This window comes from Lottia gigantea, assembly GCF_000327385.1.
Source record: "Lottia gigantea unplaced genomic scaffold LOTGIsca_69, whole genome shotgun sequence".
Taxonomy (NCBI): Eukaryota; Metazoa; Mollusca; class Gastropoda; family Lottiidae; genus Lottia; species Lottia gigantea.
The window spans coordinates 1,089,208-1,106,853 of record NW_008710347.1 but is presented as its reverse complement, the minus strand read 5'-3'; the positions used below and the strand labels follow the sequence as shown (position 1 = coordinate 1,106,853).

Sequence of the window (17,646 nt, the reverse complement as noted above, 5' to 3'; positions counted from 1 at the left end):
GTCCAATGTGAACACCCTAAAATGGGCAAATTACTTGATAATGTGGGGAATAAAAGTGAGACATCAAGATGATCATTTCAGATTATTTTTATTCACATAAATGAATAGAACATTAGCAATGAACTTTGTACCATGCTAAATCAGAAAGAATTCTACAGTAATGATAAAATTTGAAGTTTCTAACCAAAAACAAGGTAGATGAAATGAGATATATCCAAGCCATGAAACTTAATTATAATAAATACATATATAGTTATTGTAACTAAAAGAAAAATGTTTAGAGAGTTATAACACACAATCAAAATTTACATATATACATAACAAAAACAACATAAAATCATTTAGCAAATATAGTTTATCTACAGTATTTAACATTGGCAAGGATTGCAATAAACCTTTCCATAAATTTGACACATGTTAATTGAATCTATTCAATCATATTACCATTATGAATGGGGTTGAAAATATGTTAAAGGGATTGTAAAGAGGCTTTCTAAACTTTTTATGTGTATCAGGAACACTCCTATTTTTGGCAGAGTTTGCAATAGACTTCACATATAGTTAAGCCTTTCTAGGAAAATTGAAATTATGTTACTTACTGTCTCCAAAACTGAACTTCTGAAGGCTTAAGTGATCGTTATCCTTTGATTGGCCAATCACTGATATTGACTTTAGTTCTATCATCCAATCTGATTTCTGTATTAAAATTTGGATTTTAATTTGTTTTAAGACAGATTTTGAGAATAAAGCCCCTGATACACATAAAAAATTAAAAATCTCTTTACTGCACCTTTAATGATGTTACAGTTAAAATTTAGCCAGTAAAGTCATGTCCAGCATATAGTTGGCCACAGAGAAAGGTTGAGAACAACTGTGAACATTGCAACATGTTTCATGCCAGGCCTATTGTTAATATTATTCAATATTGCTCCTTTTTTGTCATTAAGTCCAAAATAGTCCTTTCTGACTATTACTTTAATTAGCTGTTATTACTTTCACCTATATTATATATTATTATTGACACAATGACCGTATTAATAATAGTTATTGAAATAAATTCAGCACCAGTATTTTAACTGAGAATATTACGTATTTCTTTATGTATATGACACAGAAAATCAACATAAGAGGCACTTCCATTTAATCCTTTATCCTCTACTAAGAAATGATTGAACCAGGATTCTAACTTGTCTCTCTGTCTTACAATAGTTAACTGAAAATTTAATATAATAACAAATTAAATGAAGAAACTTTAATACATGCAAGCGAACTGTTGGTCGTAGCCAGTTATCTTTATTCTTGAGGTTGGCAATGTGATAGTCCCATAGTGCATTTGATTTGATGAGAAAACATTTGTCCATAAGTATGGTATGAATTTTTCTTAGATAACTTCCTGTGCTAGATGCTGTGCTAGTTTCAATTACATGTGTTTAATATTAAACCTCTCTGTTCTTTGATTTACTTACCTTCAGATATCTATGTCTTTCATTTCTAATCTCTGATATAATTTCCATAACTCGATGTGAAACAGGATTATCTAGAGCTAGTAACTGACCCTATCAATATAAAAAAAAAAATTAATTACCAAAAGTCTGACTATTACACTCAGTGAAACTAATTTCTTTTTCTTCAGATTAGTTCAGATCTAACAGCTGAGTTAAATACAAAAAAAACAACTTTATATTTAAAGTCACAACGAATGTACCACTTTATAAATTTAAATGATTTTTATCTTTCGCTTTGTTGTCTCACTGTTGTTTACATTATATTTTTGAAGAACAAATCGTACCTTATCAATGTCAATTTGGGCAGCACTATTTACACCAAATACACTAGATACCCATTTACTAGACACATTATGACCAATCCACATAAACATTGATAGTCCATTTTCTACAAGATAAAATAATATTTAATTCTTTAAATAAAAAAAACATCCAGCTAAGGACAGCTCAATTCTCATGGTTCTGTTCTACCAACTGGTTAACAGGCCAACTTATTGGTACTGAACTCATTAACAGCTTACTCTTTTGGATTTCCAAATGTCAAGGGATCTTACCTACAGTCTGTAGCATTGATAGTGATTACAGTTCTAACTCTTTCTAATTAATTCAAACTAGACATTAAACAAATATTTAAAAGAGTGTTTCAAAGTTAGATAAAAGAGTGATTTTAGAATAAGCTACCTAATAGATATACACCATCATCTTGTAATCTTTCTGTAGAACATCTTATAGCTGATGGAAACTCTTTAGTATCAGGATCTAATGTATGCTGAAATTATCAAATATAGAAAAAATTGGTATAATGGCTTCACTCATTTGGTGTTTGTAGATCAAGTAAATTTGTAATTTAGCCCACCATATTCTCGAGCCAAAATATACTACTTTTTACTGCTCCCTGCATAAAAGATCTGTTGGTTGGTACCAACCTTTTTTTGTCAGTTTGCTCTTGACCTCCATTTACAATTTGTGTCTGCAAATTAAGATAAGCTTTAGCAAGAAGCCAGTGTTCATACGTACCAATGGTAAGAGTCTAGGATAGAAGAATACACTAGAAGATTCTACAGACATACTGTTAATGAGATGTGTTAGATAACTTCTATCATCTGTAGATATTTCTGAACCTAAAATATACAAAATACATACAAAATTCTAGGACAGGCCATGAAAAACAAAACAGTGGAAAGAAATTTCAAAAGAGGATTTATAACCTATTTTTCAACACCTTGTATGGGCTAATAAGTGCAATATGGCACATTTTGCCTGGAAACCACATCAGTTTTCAATTTCAACAGTTGCAGATTTTCAACATACACATCCTGTAGCATATAAGGTCTCAGTTTATCTCCATGTCAGCTACTCCAAATCTGCATCACTTAAGGGGAGAAAGAGATATCCCTTTTGAAGAAGTCCATTTAGCTATGATAGAAGTTATAAGTTGTACATACCTCCTTGTATACCATCATTTTTAATAACACAGTTACCATATAGTGGTAATAACTTCATACACTCTGGCAGTATTAACTGACCGGCTGATGAGGGATTAGCACAATTCTTTCTATAACAGGCTAATATCTGTGATACCTCGTTCATTATATGTTCTCGCACCTGTTTAGGGTTGGTGTTTAATATATTTCTTATAGCTAAAAATAGAAATCAAGGGGGATTGATCACAAAATCATTCAAACCTTTCATATTGTTGTAATTGTTTATGTCAAATTTTCAATTTTTTCAACATAGTTTCATTTGATCCAATGTCTAAATGCATTTTATTTTATCATGTCAAACATATTTAATCTAAACAATCATTAAATTCTCTGCACATATTATATTTGGAGTCTAATGGACTAGAAGGATCTTAAGTCTGTTGTCTGGGAGCAGATGTTAACTTTTCATCTACCAACCAACTAATCTAGAAGATTCAATTACCCTTTGGTTCATTGCTTTGCCATAAAATTTCTGTGTATTAGTATATCTGATAAAACAGTGGTTCAAGAGAATAAAATGTTGAATTTTTTGTTAATATATTTTTGTAAATATTGTACCTTGTTTAGAGAAATAGTTGACTAATGTATCAAGTTCACAGCTACGGAATAAATCAGCCATCTGTGTACAACAATTAAATGATAAATTATGTATTCTCAATCTTCTCTGTCCACTTACACTGGTAAATAATACAGCAACCTGTAATAAAATACAATTTATTAATGCTATCTTTTTATGTGGACGTATATAGTCGACATCCATGTCTATTTGTCTGCCCCTTCATATTTCCATGATAACACTCTAGAACCTATTTTAACCAAATGCATGATACTGAAGTGGATGTAAGCCTTAGTTTAATATTGATGTTATCAAATTTGTAATCCATGTATGTTATTATCATCTGAGCTTTTCAACATATCCTCTTGAAATGTTTCCGAGATTTTCAGATAAACATGGACAAGATCATTAATTTATAATGAAAAAAAGAAAATGTCTTTCCCTACATGCAAACGGTCCTAGATTACATATTAGACTAAAATACAATACTATAATGATGTTTATCCACAACCTTACCTGTACATAAGCACCATCTGTTTCTGATAGTTTATCGTCATGTTTGATTTCCACATTAATAGCTTGATCACAGTCTAGAGCAGCTAATTCTACATCTGTTGTATTAGCCATATAGAAATTACCATAGAAATCTACTGGTCGTATACCTGTAAGAAAGCATGTTTTCTTAAAGAGATGTGTGAGCTTAAGGTCAATATGGACTATATCTAACCTATCTTAAGTTTTCTGCATCTGTTTGGGCTAATGAAGCGTGCTATGAGGGAAATTTTGTCAGGATTGTGGCATTAGCCTACTCTGAGGGATCTTTCATGTGCATATTCTGTAGTGCCTTGGTTTATTGTATCATCTGAATGACTAGACGCTTTTTCAATGTCAGCCCCTCTTACTTGCATCACTGACAGAAGGAAACTATAAAGTAAGACGTGATAAAGGAATTATAAAGTTAAATACCTGTACTAGTACGAACTCTCAATATAACATCAAATGCTGAAGAATGTTTAACTTGACGTGATAAATCTTCTAAAAATCTGTCACCATCAATATCAGCCTGTTCATAAATTATTCATAATAATAATACAACATAGCATATTCTTATCAAGCTCTTATGCTAGCTAGCAAGACTCTCTACATTTTGTCTTTCTGTGTGGAAATATCATGATGAAAAAGATATAAAATGGACAATTTTGGGATGGAAGTAGCATTAAAAATGAACTCAATAAAATATCCAAACAACATGTTTCAGGTTCTGTTTTAATATCCCTTAACTGTATCAAGCACTATTGTTACAATGAAGATATTTAGCTATTGTAATATGAAACATTATAAAAACATAATTACCTGAAAATAACTATACTTATACATATTTCCACCAGTTAGACGACAGACTTCTCCAATACTAGCTATATCTAGATAAGAATTGGGGAATAAAAATAATTCCACACAGCACCCAGCAGCTACACATTCCTGTCCTAATTTAGTATAGAAATTATTCTGTGGTGAGAGTAGTGTCTGAAATGAAAAAGTTCATATCACATTTTAATTCAAGTTTAAATAAGAATGTCATGTGAAGATTTTTGAAAGTCTTGATAGAAAATGTAATGAATGGAGTTTTACATCCTACTTTTCTACACCGGTTTGAGTTAATGAAGACGTGTGATGCAATGAAGTGCTAATGACAAAAATCTTTTCTTCGATTTCCAACAGTTGAAGAATCTATTGGCAGAAACTCTAGGACATGGAGTCTTGATTTATGCAGGGATTAAATTCTGGGATTTCGGTTTAGCAAGCAAGCGTCCAACTCACTGAGCCATTGTGCCACCCAAATGAAACTCTGTACATACCTTCTCTTTATCAGTACCAAGTAGTTTTCTATCATCTCTGTTCTTTAATTTACCAGGTGCTTCAGCTATAGGTAATGATGTATGAAATATAAACAATTTACCAGATCTCTCGGCTGATTTCAGAGCATCTAATCCAGCCTGTATTACTGGTCCTAATACTAATTCTGTTTCACGTGATTCAGCAAACATCTGTGGTATCTGTGCTAATAAACTGAAATGGGAAATATATATTGTATAAGCTTAGGCAATAACTCACTAATTTTAAATTCTTGAGGGACAAGCTTGAATTGTAACAGTCTAACAAGCATGACTAGGATAAGACTTGAGAAACTCTAACTCTATCCACAGGATCCAGTGGAGTAGCTCAGTCAGTAGTGCTAGTTGATTAGGTGTCATAGGTTTGAATCCTCCTTAAGGTAAGAAAAATCATATGCTTGTGCCATTGCTTTCAACAGTCGGCCACAGGATCCAACAGATGATTTTGAGAGCTGGCCTAGAGAGTTGGACAGCAAACCTTTAAGAGTTCATCTGTGTAATGTGTCTAATGATATCAAAGCATGAGATCCAAGTTTGTAATACCTGAACATACTAACAGTGGGTAAAATTCATTTAAAACATTATAAACTAACCTGTCAATAACTGCTGCTGATTCTGATAATTTGACTAAGAAACCATCTAATAAGGGTACAAATACATCTTCTAAATCCGATACCACCAACATCTGAGGTTGAGCTAATGCCCCCTATAAACAACATAATAGAAATATTTGATACAAATATAATAATTATCATTGAATAAAACACATGCATTTCATCAGTATGCAAAAATTTGGCAATATAGGAGATTATATATTATATACATATATTTAAAAGAAACAGGCACAGGCCCTAATGTAGCTATCACAAAGGCCCTCGATAATATAAGCAGATTTTGCATGACATAATACGCTTAGTTATAGTGGAATTGCATGAACCACAGATGCCTGATTGAAAATTAGAATAGTGCAAATTGATGCTTTCAGTGTCCCCAATACCTCTTAACAACCCCTTTAATAAAGCAAATTCATTGACTTAATAGTAATAATTTAAAAAAAAATCTATATACATACTTTAACATTATAGAAGTGTAATTCTTTACCATAGGTAGCAAAACCTACTCTTATTTCTGATTCTTCTACACCTTCTTCTCTATAATCATAAAATATTCTAATGTTAGACCTTTAATTATACTTTCTGTTCTATGCAGAAATTTCAATATACAGTCTTCATACAAAGAAGTCCTGAAATATTTGCCTTACAAAAATTCAACTGAAGTCAATTAAATGAAAAAAAAATATGAGACATGTGACAAACAATCAAGTTAACTTACTTGGGTAAATTAACCAGAATATCATCTTTTAATCTTTCACAGATCAGTTGTACCAAACCACTTTTAACACTGTTATATGATACATCAATTAAAAATATAAAAGCTGGTTCTTTTGGCTCCACACCATTCTGAAAAGAAAATGAAATGAAGAGGATATTAACATCCTACTTTCCTGCTCCTGATTGTGCTCATGAAGACAGACAACCCCATAGAGTGTGCAAAAAGCGTACTCTTTCTCGATTTAAAAGTTTGTAGCACACCTCCATCAACATACATCACTGAGTGGAAGAAATCAGATTGAAAATCAAAGGTACTATTTTGACCTATGCTAGGATTGAATCCTGGACCTGCAGGTTAGCGAGAAAGCTAACTGTGCCACTGCTATTCCCCGTTCTGTAAGGAAATGCATCACACTGATATCATCATTCAATGATAATAATATAGAAAATTTTTTGGAAAAAAGCCTTCAATTTGAAGTTATGTACAGAAAATACTAACCTTACAGTAATCTTTGGTAGCAGTCATTTCATATGAACCTAAACATAGTTCAGCTCTATTATAACAATCAGTACGACGTCCAGTGTGGTCTAAATGGGCAAAATATTCATTTGGTACTGAAATGCCAAAATAAACAAAATATTATATACTGAAATCATAAATGTAAATAGTAAAGAAGAAAATGAAAACTATTGTAAATAAGTAAACAACCATGGAGAATTATGAAATCATAACATACAAGGGCCACAAAGCATGCTCCAGAACCTAACTTAAAACGAAATGATTGCAGATATTTCATCAAACTTGGTGGTTTTGACCAGCAAAAGTATCTCAGTTGCATTTTGACCTATAATATTTCTCTAACCATGTGACTAATTAAAAGAATTGAAATTGTAGAAAAATCTTACCATCAGTAGCACATCCACAATATACACATTGAAATCTTCTACCACCATCTATAAATTGCATATGTGGATTGATATAAGCCTTACATCTTTTACATCTTACTGGACCTAGTTCCCCAAAATCTACTAAGGGTGGTGCCGGCTGAAATAACACATATCAAACATAATGTAAGTATATCACAGAAACCATGCTTAAAATATCAATATTACATGATAAATAACTAAGCAAGACAGGGTTCAAATTAGACTTTGATTTGCATTTCATAACATTTTTGTAGAAGTTTTCTATTAGACATATTTAGGTTATGCTGAACTGCTGTATATTTCTAGAGTTGGCAAAAAACTCTTAAAAAAAACAATTTGATTTGATTCTAATTTTGGCTAATCATAGAAAATTGGATTGAGAAACTTAATCTATAAGATAAGAAGCCATGGATTCCAGAGAGAATTCTATATTTCAATATCATATATTCCAAAAAGGGGCAATCAGAGAAATTTCATCTACTGAAAAATTCCACTTTTGAATGAGGAAGAACATAGTGTTTGTAATGCTTTCACATAATGAGAGTATATAAAATATCAGAAACAAAGGTTGCTCTTTCCTTCAGAGTATAGAGGAAATATGGTATAAAAGGAAAAATACTTACTTCTTGAGGCTTTAATTTAGCAAAGGGTGTGATGGTTAGAGAGAATGGTATATGACTATTTTTTATTATATCTGATGTACAAGGTATATTATACATAGTAGATCTCATAAATCTCGGATTACAATTGCCTGTAATTATAAAATATATTTTCATCAAAACTTCATTATCAGTAACTCACAATATAGACTTAAATCACCTTAAAGAGACAGGCACAGATATAGTTATAATCTTTACCAGTTTTCTCATAGTCTGATTTAATTACACACCTTGATCCTGTACTGAAAAATCTGTTGAAACTAATGGTGGTACAGCACCTCTAGCATTTGTTACAAATAATTCCTCCCTATTTCTCCTGTCTTCTTCTATTACTTGAATCTGTAAAGAAATGCACACATTATATGGTATTTTTATCATATATTCACAATGATCTATTATTGGAAACAAAATAAAATAAAACAAAATCAACTTCAGAAAATATGAAATCAGACTTACAGGACTAGGCATTTGATCAGGATCTAATTTTCTTGGCTGTTGTGGTTGAGGTGCTGGTCTCTGATTACTGTACTGATTATATGATGGTTGACCAAATTGATCAGGCTGTGGTGGAGCACCACCACCAAATGAATTATACTGACTAGAAGGAGGTGGTACAGTTCCCATACCACCCATACTGGTTGGTGGTGGACCATGCCCAGGTGGTGGTGGAAATCCTCCAGGCCCTGGTGTCTGTTGATAAAACCCTGGTTGTTGAGGAGGCATTCCCATCGTTTGAGAACCTGGTGGACCAACGCTCTGATGACCCATGTTTGGGGGTTGTGTCATCCCCATGCTGTTTGGTTGAGTTTGACCGGGTGGAGATCCCATGCTATTAGGAGCCTGACCCATACTTGTTGGTGGTGGGCCCATGTTACCTTGTGGAGGACCCATTCTGTGCTGTGGCTGACCCATATTTGATGGAGGGCCGAATGGTGGCTGTCCCATACTAGAAGGAGGTCCCATATTGTTGGGTGGTTGACCAAAGCCACTGCCTGGGGGTCCTGTGCTGGATGGTGGAGGGCCCATGCTTGATGGTGTAGACCCCATTTGGTTTATGCTTGTTGGTGGAGGTCCCATCTGGTTCATGCTTGGCGGTGGAGGGCCCATGCCACCAGTAGGGGGTCCCATTCCATATTGTGGTGCCATACTAGTTGGAGGGCCTCCCATTCTCTGTGGAGGTGCATTTGGCATTCCTTGTGCTGGTGGTCTCATTCCTCCCATATTGGGGAGCTGACCCATGGGTGGTGATGTATTACTAGTAGGAGGAGGAAAACTTTGACTGGGAGGACCATCATTTATCTTCATTCCAGAAAACTGAAAAAATTAAGTGAACAATTAGGTATCAATACATATTCTTAAAGGCCATTGTTCACCTTTTTTGTGGGTTGATTTTGGTTTTGAATATATGTAAATAGTCTTCAGAAGTACTACAACTGCTTGAAAGTGGCATTATCCCTTCATATATACTAGAACCAGAAGTTTCACTTTCTATATCTATTTATGTAGTTTAATATTGTGGAGTCTAATTAAAGACAAGTCGCCATTCAAAGCTACAGGCACACAAACAGTCTTTGTCGCCAATTTTTGTCACCAATGCGAATCTTGAATGACACACATGGTTTCTTTGACTAAGGTACGATTGGTCAAACAGATGGCATACCTGTCCTTTATGATGTCCAGAGAACTTTTTGGATTTCTTTTTTTACATTTAGTTAGAATATAAAAGCTTACAGAAATGAATAAACTTAACACACTCACCTGTGCATTAGGAGGCTGTGAATTGGGTGGCATGTTGCCTGGTGGTGGAGGACCTCTTTGTGGAGGGGCACCACCTACTCCATTAAATGTACCCACTGGAGGTTGTCCTGGAACTGGACCTCTACAAAAAGCAAAACAAATTATTACACAACTATACTAGAATGGTCATAAAACTATGGCACTCGTGGTCTATATTCTCTTACACCCTTGAATTCTCCATGGAGACATTATTCCTTCCTCGTCAGACTTCAGCCCCAAACAAACACATCTCATGAAAAGTGGGATTATACTAAATGCACTCGATCTAAAACTTATTATCAAGCAATAGTTGAAACTTACCTTGGTCCTGATGGAGGGCCATATCTTGTATCACCTTGAGGACCTGGTGGCACACCGCCCTGTGGACCATTTTGAACCATATTTGGATTAAACATACCAGGTTTAACTCCTGGATTTGGTGTGAATTGGCCTACAAATCAAACATATCTAATCAACTGACCATCAAAAATATCATAGGGCACTTCAAAATCAATCAATAAATAGTAAAAATATTAATTCATTCTAAGCACTCAAAAATAGAAATGTCTGCAACCATACAAACCAAATGTTTCATCATGGATGCATGAAGATAATTTACATTTCATTGTTTTATGAAGAAATGATCAGGAAGCTCCATAAAGATACATAAGCTTACGTATATTTAAAAAGTCGTTTTCTTTAACTTATTACCTGGAGGTTTATTAAAATTCTGACCAGGGGGTCCTGATGGTGGTCCTCCATAGCCACCTTGAGGGGGTTGTCCATAACTCCCTGGATATTGGGAACTCATTCTTTAATGTTAATATTCAATATGTTAATGGAAAACCACATCTAAATAATAATAAAAAAATCAAATAGAGGATGAAACTTTCTATTCATATAAGGTGATACTTTACGATTGTTCAAAAATACGGTGCATCTGTTCCTTTAGGTACATACATCACAGGCAAACATAAGCTCTTGTTAATTAAGTGGACGAGTGGTAGAACTACCATAGCTGTTTAGTTTGTACGGATTAGGTAAGCTTATAAAAGTTGTGTGGATCTATTCAAAACTCACTTTCTACTCTACTTCTGGAAAATGGGCCACATATTTCAAAATTATGTAGATCTTAGAAAGTTATTGTATTGTTTAAGAAAGGTCTTAATTTCCCCTATCAGCAATATCATTAACTAGCATAGCAGTACCATAAAGGCATAATGTAATATGTAATTATGTTATATGTTCTTTATATGTAGGTCTAGGGCTTAGTACATGAAATTAGATCTCCGTACCGGTATTCATATTTCATACCGGTAAATTTGAAATGAACAAAAATCATCAAGGACAGAGAGATTTATCTACGGTTTATCATATTATATAACATAGTAGATCTCAAGATATCAACTCATTGATTCATTGAGTGGGCCTAGTCAAATTTTGTCATTTGGATTAGGGCCTATGCCATTCCCAAATCCAATGTTAATATAATCAGTGTGGTGTAGTTATTCTTTTCTACACTAAGTACAGCAATGGATTACTTTTGACAATGACAATGTGAACACATACCCATCCTTGAAACAAGGAAGGAATTGAATTTCAAACCTCAGTATGTGTTGTTATGAATTTTTTACAAATTTCTGACCATGTCTGTTCATCAATCGCTGTTCTGACACGCATACCACAACAACAGAAACCCATCGTAAACTCTATCCAATTATTGGCATTAACCTTAAAACTGGCAACATTTAATCAAGACATATTTACCTGTTAAGAAATTACAATTTTTAACCAAAAGAATGAATTATAAGCTAGTTTGTGGACAATATTAAAAGTAAAATTTCACACCGTACTTTTTGCCACGTACGGATAACCGACTTGTGCTTCCGGTTCTGCGCATTGATGCCACGTCTACAGGAAGTAGACAAAATGCATGTAAACAAAAAATAATACAGTTCCAGAATTTTACTAAAAAAATGGAAAAATATTGACAAGAAACCACAATATTGCCATGTACTAATTTCATTTCACTTCTATCTCACGTTCCCTATGCTATTATTCATAATAAACGAAATGTCACTCTCTGAAAAGGCATTCGGTACATAGAACTGTATACTGTCAGAAATGTTCGGTATTATCGAAAGTGTCATATCATTCTCACTTAGCTGAAAAGGTTGGTGTAAAATGCCAGTTGACTCTTGCCATATGTCTATATGTAGGAACAAAGCACAAACTTGCTTTTCTCCATTTTCAGTTATTTTCACTTAAAACACTGCCAACACTATTTTGAAACTTATATTCCAATAGTCGACAAAGTTTGATTTACCAATTTAAAAGTAATCTGACAGAAGTTTTTACTTAGTGAAAATAATGCAGTGCTTTATATTTCAGGTCCTGACCAATCTTAATACCAAATAGTATTATTAGCTTAGCTGTGATCAAATTAAAATGAAGTATTATGAAAGCAGTGTGTTTTATCTTATATATGTTCTATATATAACAACTATCAACTGTATACATGATGAATCTGAGCATGATGAAGACATCAACCATTCAGTATATACACAAGTTTTTGATGCCAGTAGTGATGCCAATTATCACTCTAATCCTCATCCTAAAAATCGTAATTTACAAATACCACTGATTATGTGGTGGACGAAGCAAATCTATCCTCATACCAATGCAGATCTGTCTTTAGTTGATTGTGGAAATGTTAAATGTTACTCATCATTCCAGAGAAAATATCTCTCAGATCCTAGAACAAGAGGTGTTATGTTTTATGGTACAGATATTGAACCCTCTGATTTACCATTACCTAGATATTCTCACCATGAATGGGCTTTGTTTCACGAGGAATCACCATTGAATAACTATATATTAAGTCATGACGTATTTCTCAAATTGATAAATCATACAGCAACTTTTAGCAGACATTCCGATTTTCCTTTAACAACTCAAAATATTTATCATCCACATTTTTTTACTGAAAGAAAACCGATTCCACTTGCTGTCAAAAATGAAAAGAGGAAAAAAGAGAAATTGGCACCAATTTTATATGTTCAGACCCATTGTGAGGTTCCATCAGATAGAGATAGATATGTAGCAGAATTAATGAAATATATAGATATTGATTCCTATGGTGAATGTCTTCATAATAAAGATTTACCTCCACATCTCCAAGATCCAGTACCAAATTATGAAATCGATGAATTCCTGGAACTTATATCGTCCTACAAATTCCATTTGGCTTTTGAAAATGCCATATGTAAAGACTATATGACTGAAAAGTTAATGAGACCTCTGCATGTAGGCTCTGTACCTATTTACAGAGGATCACCTGATGCTGTAGACTGGATGCCAAATAATCATTCTGTGATAATGGTAGATGATTTTACATCTCCTGAACAGTTAGCTGAGTTTATTCAATATTTAGATGAAAATGATGAAGAATATGAAAAATATCTCACATTTAAAAAAGATGGTATAACAAACAAAAACCTACAGGAACATCTTAACAAAAGAAAATGGCAAGTTAGTCGTGCTGGAAATATGGAGTTTTTCCCTGCTTTTGAATGCTATTTATGTGATAAAGTAACAGAGAGATATGAAAATGAAAAAGAACATAATCTGAATCCAGATGTTGAATTGTTACCACCTAAAATGGCCAATGCTTCTCATCTAGGATGTCCACAACCATTTACTTCTCTTGGTACTCCAGAAGATATATCTGACAGAAAAGATAGGTCAGTAACACTTGTATAAGTATTTGATATGAAAAATCACACTATGTAACATGTTTGTATTGGAATGAAGCAATGAAAGAGATCATTCAGCCATAATTTCTCATATATTGTGTATAGAAATTACTATTGATCATTTCTAGAAATATTCTTTGTGTCATTTTACGAAGGAATATCATAATGTAATGAAAACTGACTATGGGTCCTATTTGGCTCATGATAAAAATAAAAAATCATATGAGTGAAAATTTGAAATTAACCAGTTTCGTATTAACATATTAAAATTCTATAAAAATCTGTTGTGAAGAGACTGGCTATTCCGACAGGTACTTAGCCTATAGGACTCAATGTATACCAATATTACGATGTTATAAAATTATATATTGGTTCCTTTACCTAAATTCTGATCTACTTCCATCTTCTTTCAATCTGCGATGGAACTTTTATTATCTTGGCCTTCTGAAAAATAGTTTTTCAAGAAGTGTTTTTTTCTTTCAGCTGGAAGAAAATGGGTTGGATAGAAATGTACTGGCAAGGCTTAGATGAAGCACGAGCTGTAAGAAACATGTTGCTGAATAATGAAAAGAATTCTTCTAAATTTCATAAATATTTACTGAAAGTTCAGAAGAGAGACAATTAAGCGGACACATCAAGGACTGAAATCAAAACTTTGCTGAAAAATAGATTTGAATTCTTCATCAGTTTTTATATTTTATTTATTTTTTATAAGATATTTTATTTTCTAAGCCTTGTTTGATGGATTTTAAATAAATTAGTTATCTGATTGTTTAACAAGGAAAATTTAAAATCAATGGGTACTGGTAGTGGTTGACCAAGCAGATTCAGTGACATTGGCCCCTGTGTATTATATGGTCCTCAATCAAATCATCCTATTAAGTTCAGTTTGTATGGAACCGATCCTGGAATAATATATGGTCCTTAGTCTTATTCAGAATTATATGTCTTTTATGTCTTCTATGTTTAAGATCTAACTTGCATTAGCTAATTCAATCAAGGAGAAAAAACATTGTCTGAATAGTCTGCTATATGATAAATTTTGGTAATTCCAAATCTTAGAAATCTGTGATTTGAGCCTATGCGAGACAAATTAATAGAATATTTGTGGTATTTTGCCTTAGAACTAGACATAACTAGTTGGATGTGGGATTATTTTGATGAACATGAATTTTTTTTTTTTTGGTTACTTCCCTTTGATTGATTAAAGCAGCCTACAATTTTGGACAAATTGGCTATGGAAGAAGCATTGAGTTTAACTCCAGAATTAAAAGAAATTAAGCATCCATAAGAGTATTGGAGTTTGTATTATCGATCACTTGATGTAAAACTATGGAGAAGCTAAGGTGAATTATGGCTCTACTGGGCCACCATACATAAATAATCACTTGTTGATTACCATACGTCTACTGATACATTTATCAGAATTGCTATCATCAGAATCCCAGATAGGTAGGCCTACAGTATAGATAAGTTTGGTTCTTTTTTTTATTCGCTTTGTTGTAACGCAGTTACAAATGCTTACATAAAACTGATAGGAGTATATCATTGATTCATTGCATTCATAGGCCACCATACAATTTATTATTTATATTAAAGCTTAATTAACAAAGATTTTCAATATCAACGACACGATTTTGTGTCGCAAAAAAAATTAATTTGGTGCAATGACAAGTACATACCAGGGTACTGTCATCATAAAAAATTGGCTTAAGTTAATGGAAGTGTGAAGAACTAAGATTCGAACGCGCCGGTCTGTTTTGTTTATTTACGTCACACAGAAAGAGGGCGCTGTATTAGACAAGCACCTGCAAAATTTTGACAGGTAGGTAGACTGGTAACTTTAAGTCTTGGCCTTTATTATTTTTTTGCCAATTGTTGTGCAATTTTAAAGTGTCAATGGCCTGTCGTGATGTGTGGCACTTTGGACGGTATATTATTTCGATTAGTTACAATAATTAGAAGATTGTATGTCTGTAAATTTACAAACTGACAGGTTGAGGTTACAGTCTGAAATGTAGCCTATGTGTGAATACAGTAGAAAAAGGGCCTAGCCAACTGACTACGTTTTTAAAAACAAAATCATATTTTGCAATTAATTTTGTATGAATTTAGATATCAACCTCAAAATTTAGGAAAATATATATTTTTGAAAAATAGGAAAATGTCATCATTGAAAAATTTATTATGCTCATGATTCTGGAAAATATGAATTTACTGACATTTCAGCGAAAATCTCAGTCTGAAAATTGGGTATGTGGAAGGTGGATCATTTTCACATGAAATTTCTGGTTGGGTAGTGTTTGTATTTATAAAATTGTACAAGTTTGTGGAACTACAGAATGGTAAATAATTCACATGCATTCACGACCTCTGCAGTTGGCAATGAAAGTGTCAATAATCAGAATGCATCCAGAGCTGTTTCAATCAAGCTGATATTTTTTTTCTGCAAGTCTTACATATGTCCTTTTCCAGGTTGTTGATGATAATGATTTCCTTCAAATTAATTATGTGCCATACATCAAAACAATTATTTGCATAATCATAATACCGGTACTCGATTGTGTACTATAAGCTTGGTAAATAGAATCTCCTGCGTTCATGTGTACATACTTCCTCAATGAATTCATGTTTAGCAAGTCATAGTTGAAAGTTTTTTCTGAAACCAACTGTTTGAAGAATAGGAGAAATAAGCTTAGCTGTGATATGCTAAAAATAGAACACATGCATGACTTGAGTATGACGATTGGTAGGACAAACAACTCTTACAACTGTTAAAATTGCGCATCATGTGATAAGCAAACCACCTCTATGACATCATGGCCGATCTGCCCTATTAGGCGTATCTGGCGGAGATCCCCTTTGTACTATCTAGCAAATGCCCATTGTTGAAAAGAGTCAAATAGAAATGTTTCAGACTTCATTAATGTTGCAATTTATTTAAAACTCAATATCATGTAAATTAAAGGTGTTCAAAACTTAATAATTGTAATCTATCAATATTTAATCATCCTGGATATTCCCATTGTTATTGGTCTCATCTGGCTAATTAAGTCTGATAATAATTACCCCATGTCATCAATTTTTAATATTTTTCATCAGTGTTGATACAGAATTATTTACCAATAAGCTGATATTTCAAAGAGATATGCTTGGAATACCACATGGACCATAAAACCATTACCAGTTAAGGCTTAATAGAAATTAATTATAAGCATTTCAATGTTACTGCAGTTTGTAAAATATACTACATAGGATTACTATAGGCTTACACGTAAAATCACAGAAAAACAGCTTGAATCAATATATATCCTTCAAAACTTGGAATTCAAAAGTTATGAATATGTTTAAAGATGATAATATGTCTCGTTCAGTCAAGTGGTTTGAAATTGATTCTAAATGTTGATAAAACTAAACTTGCCTCCAATTGTGTGTTAAATTGATGCTGTGTGAACCATTGACTTATTTAAGTTCATGCACATTAAAATAGTTCAAATTGCATGTGTGGTATTTTAACTGGTTACACAAGTGACACTGGTTGGTACTCAATCATACAACTCTGTCTTATATTCCTTCAAGAAGCCACAGTGAGTCAGAGTCTTGTCTGCTAACCTGAAAGTCACAGCTTCAATCAAGTCAAGATAATACCTTTAGATTTTTCAACGAGGTTTCTCCCGTCAGATTGGAGCTGACAGGGAAAGCATCTAGTAGTTCGGATGGGAAAATAAACCGAGGTCCTCTGCACAGGGTATGCATGTTAA

At 33.2% G+C, this 17,646-nt stretch overlaps 3 protein-coding genes across 3 annotated transcripts; 1 reads left to right on the top strand and 2 right to left on the bottom strand.

The window, feature by feature from the left end:
- Positions 1-70: 70 nt before the first annotated feature.
- On the bottom strand, positions 71-9,401 carry LOTGIDRAFT_221280 (hypothetical protein; the record flags this gene model as incomplete). The annotated part of the gene is made up of 20 exons (XM_009065310.1): positions 71-1,213; positions 1,467-1,556; positions 1,790-1,893; positions 2,187-2,274; positions 2,523-2,626; positions 2,951-3,145; positions 3,548-3,686; positions 4,062-4,207; positions 4,512-4,608; positions 4,899-5,069; positions 5,402-5,612; positions 6,031-6,143; positions 6,510-6,588; positions 6,770-6,897; positions 7,268-7,383; positions 7,675-7,813; positions 8,319-8,446; positions 8,585-8,693; positions 8,811-8,870; positions 8,970-9,401. 20 exons carry the CDS (start codon positions 9,399-9,401, stop codon positions 1,073-1,075), a joined length of 2,790 nt encoding a protein of 929 aa, XP_009063558.1. The 3' UTR covers positions 71-1,072.
- A 188-nt stretch (positions 9,402-9,589) lies between these two features.
- Positions 9,590-10,941, bottom strand: LOTGIDRAFT_167807 (hypothetical protein; the record flags this gene model as incomplete). Its single annotated transcript, XM_009065309.1, has 4 exons — positions 9,590-9,668; positions 10,113-10,233; positions 10,452-10,581; positions 10,842-10,941. Coding segments are annotated over 4 exons (430 nt in total), but the record flags the coding sequence as incomplete, so codon positions are not given.
- A 1,113-nt stretch (positions 10,942-12,054) lies between these two features.
- On the top strand, positions 12,055-14,660 carry LOTGIDRAFT_195769 (hypothetical protein). Its single transcript, XM_009065308.1, has 3 exons — positions 12,055-12,143; positions 12,522-13,873; positions 14,369-14,660. Exons 2-3 carry the CDS (start codon positions 12,579-12,581, stop codon positions 14,508-14,510), a joined length of 1,437 nt encoding a protein of 478 aa, XP_009063556.1. The 5' UTR covers positions 12,055-12,143; positions 12,522-12,578; the 3' UTR covers positions 14,511-14,660.
- Positions 14,661-17,646: the final 2,986 nt, after the last annotated feature.

Coding starts and splice junctions, on each gene's coding strand:
- LOTGIDRAFT_195769 (XM_009065308.1), top strand. CDS start 12,579: ATGAAGTATTATGAAAGCAGTGTGTTTTATCTTATATATGTTCTATAT. Junction 13,874..14,368: donor ATATCTGACAGAAAAGATAG/GTCAGTAACACT, acceptor TTTTTCTTTCAG/CTGGAAGAAAATGGGTTGGA.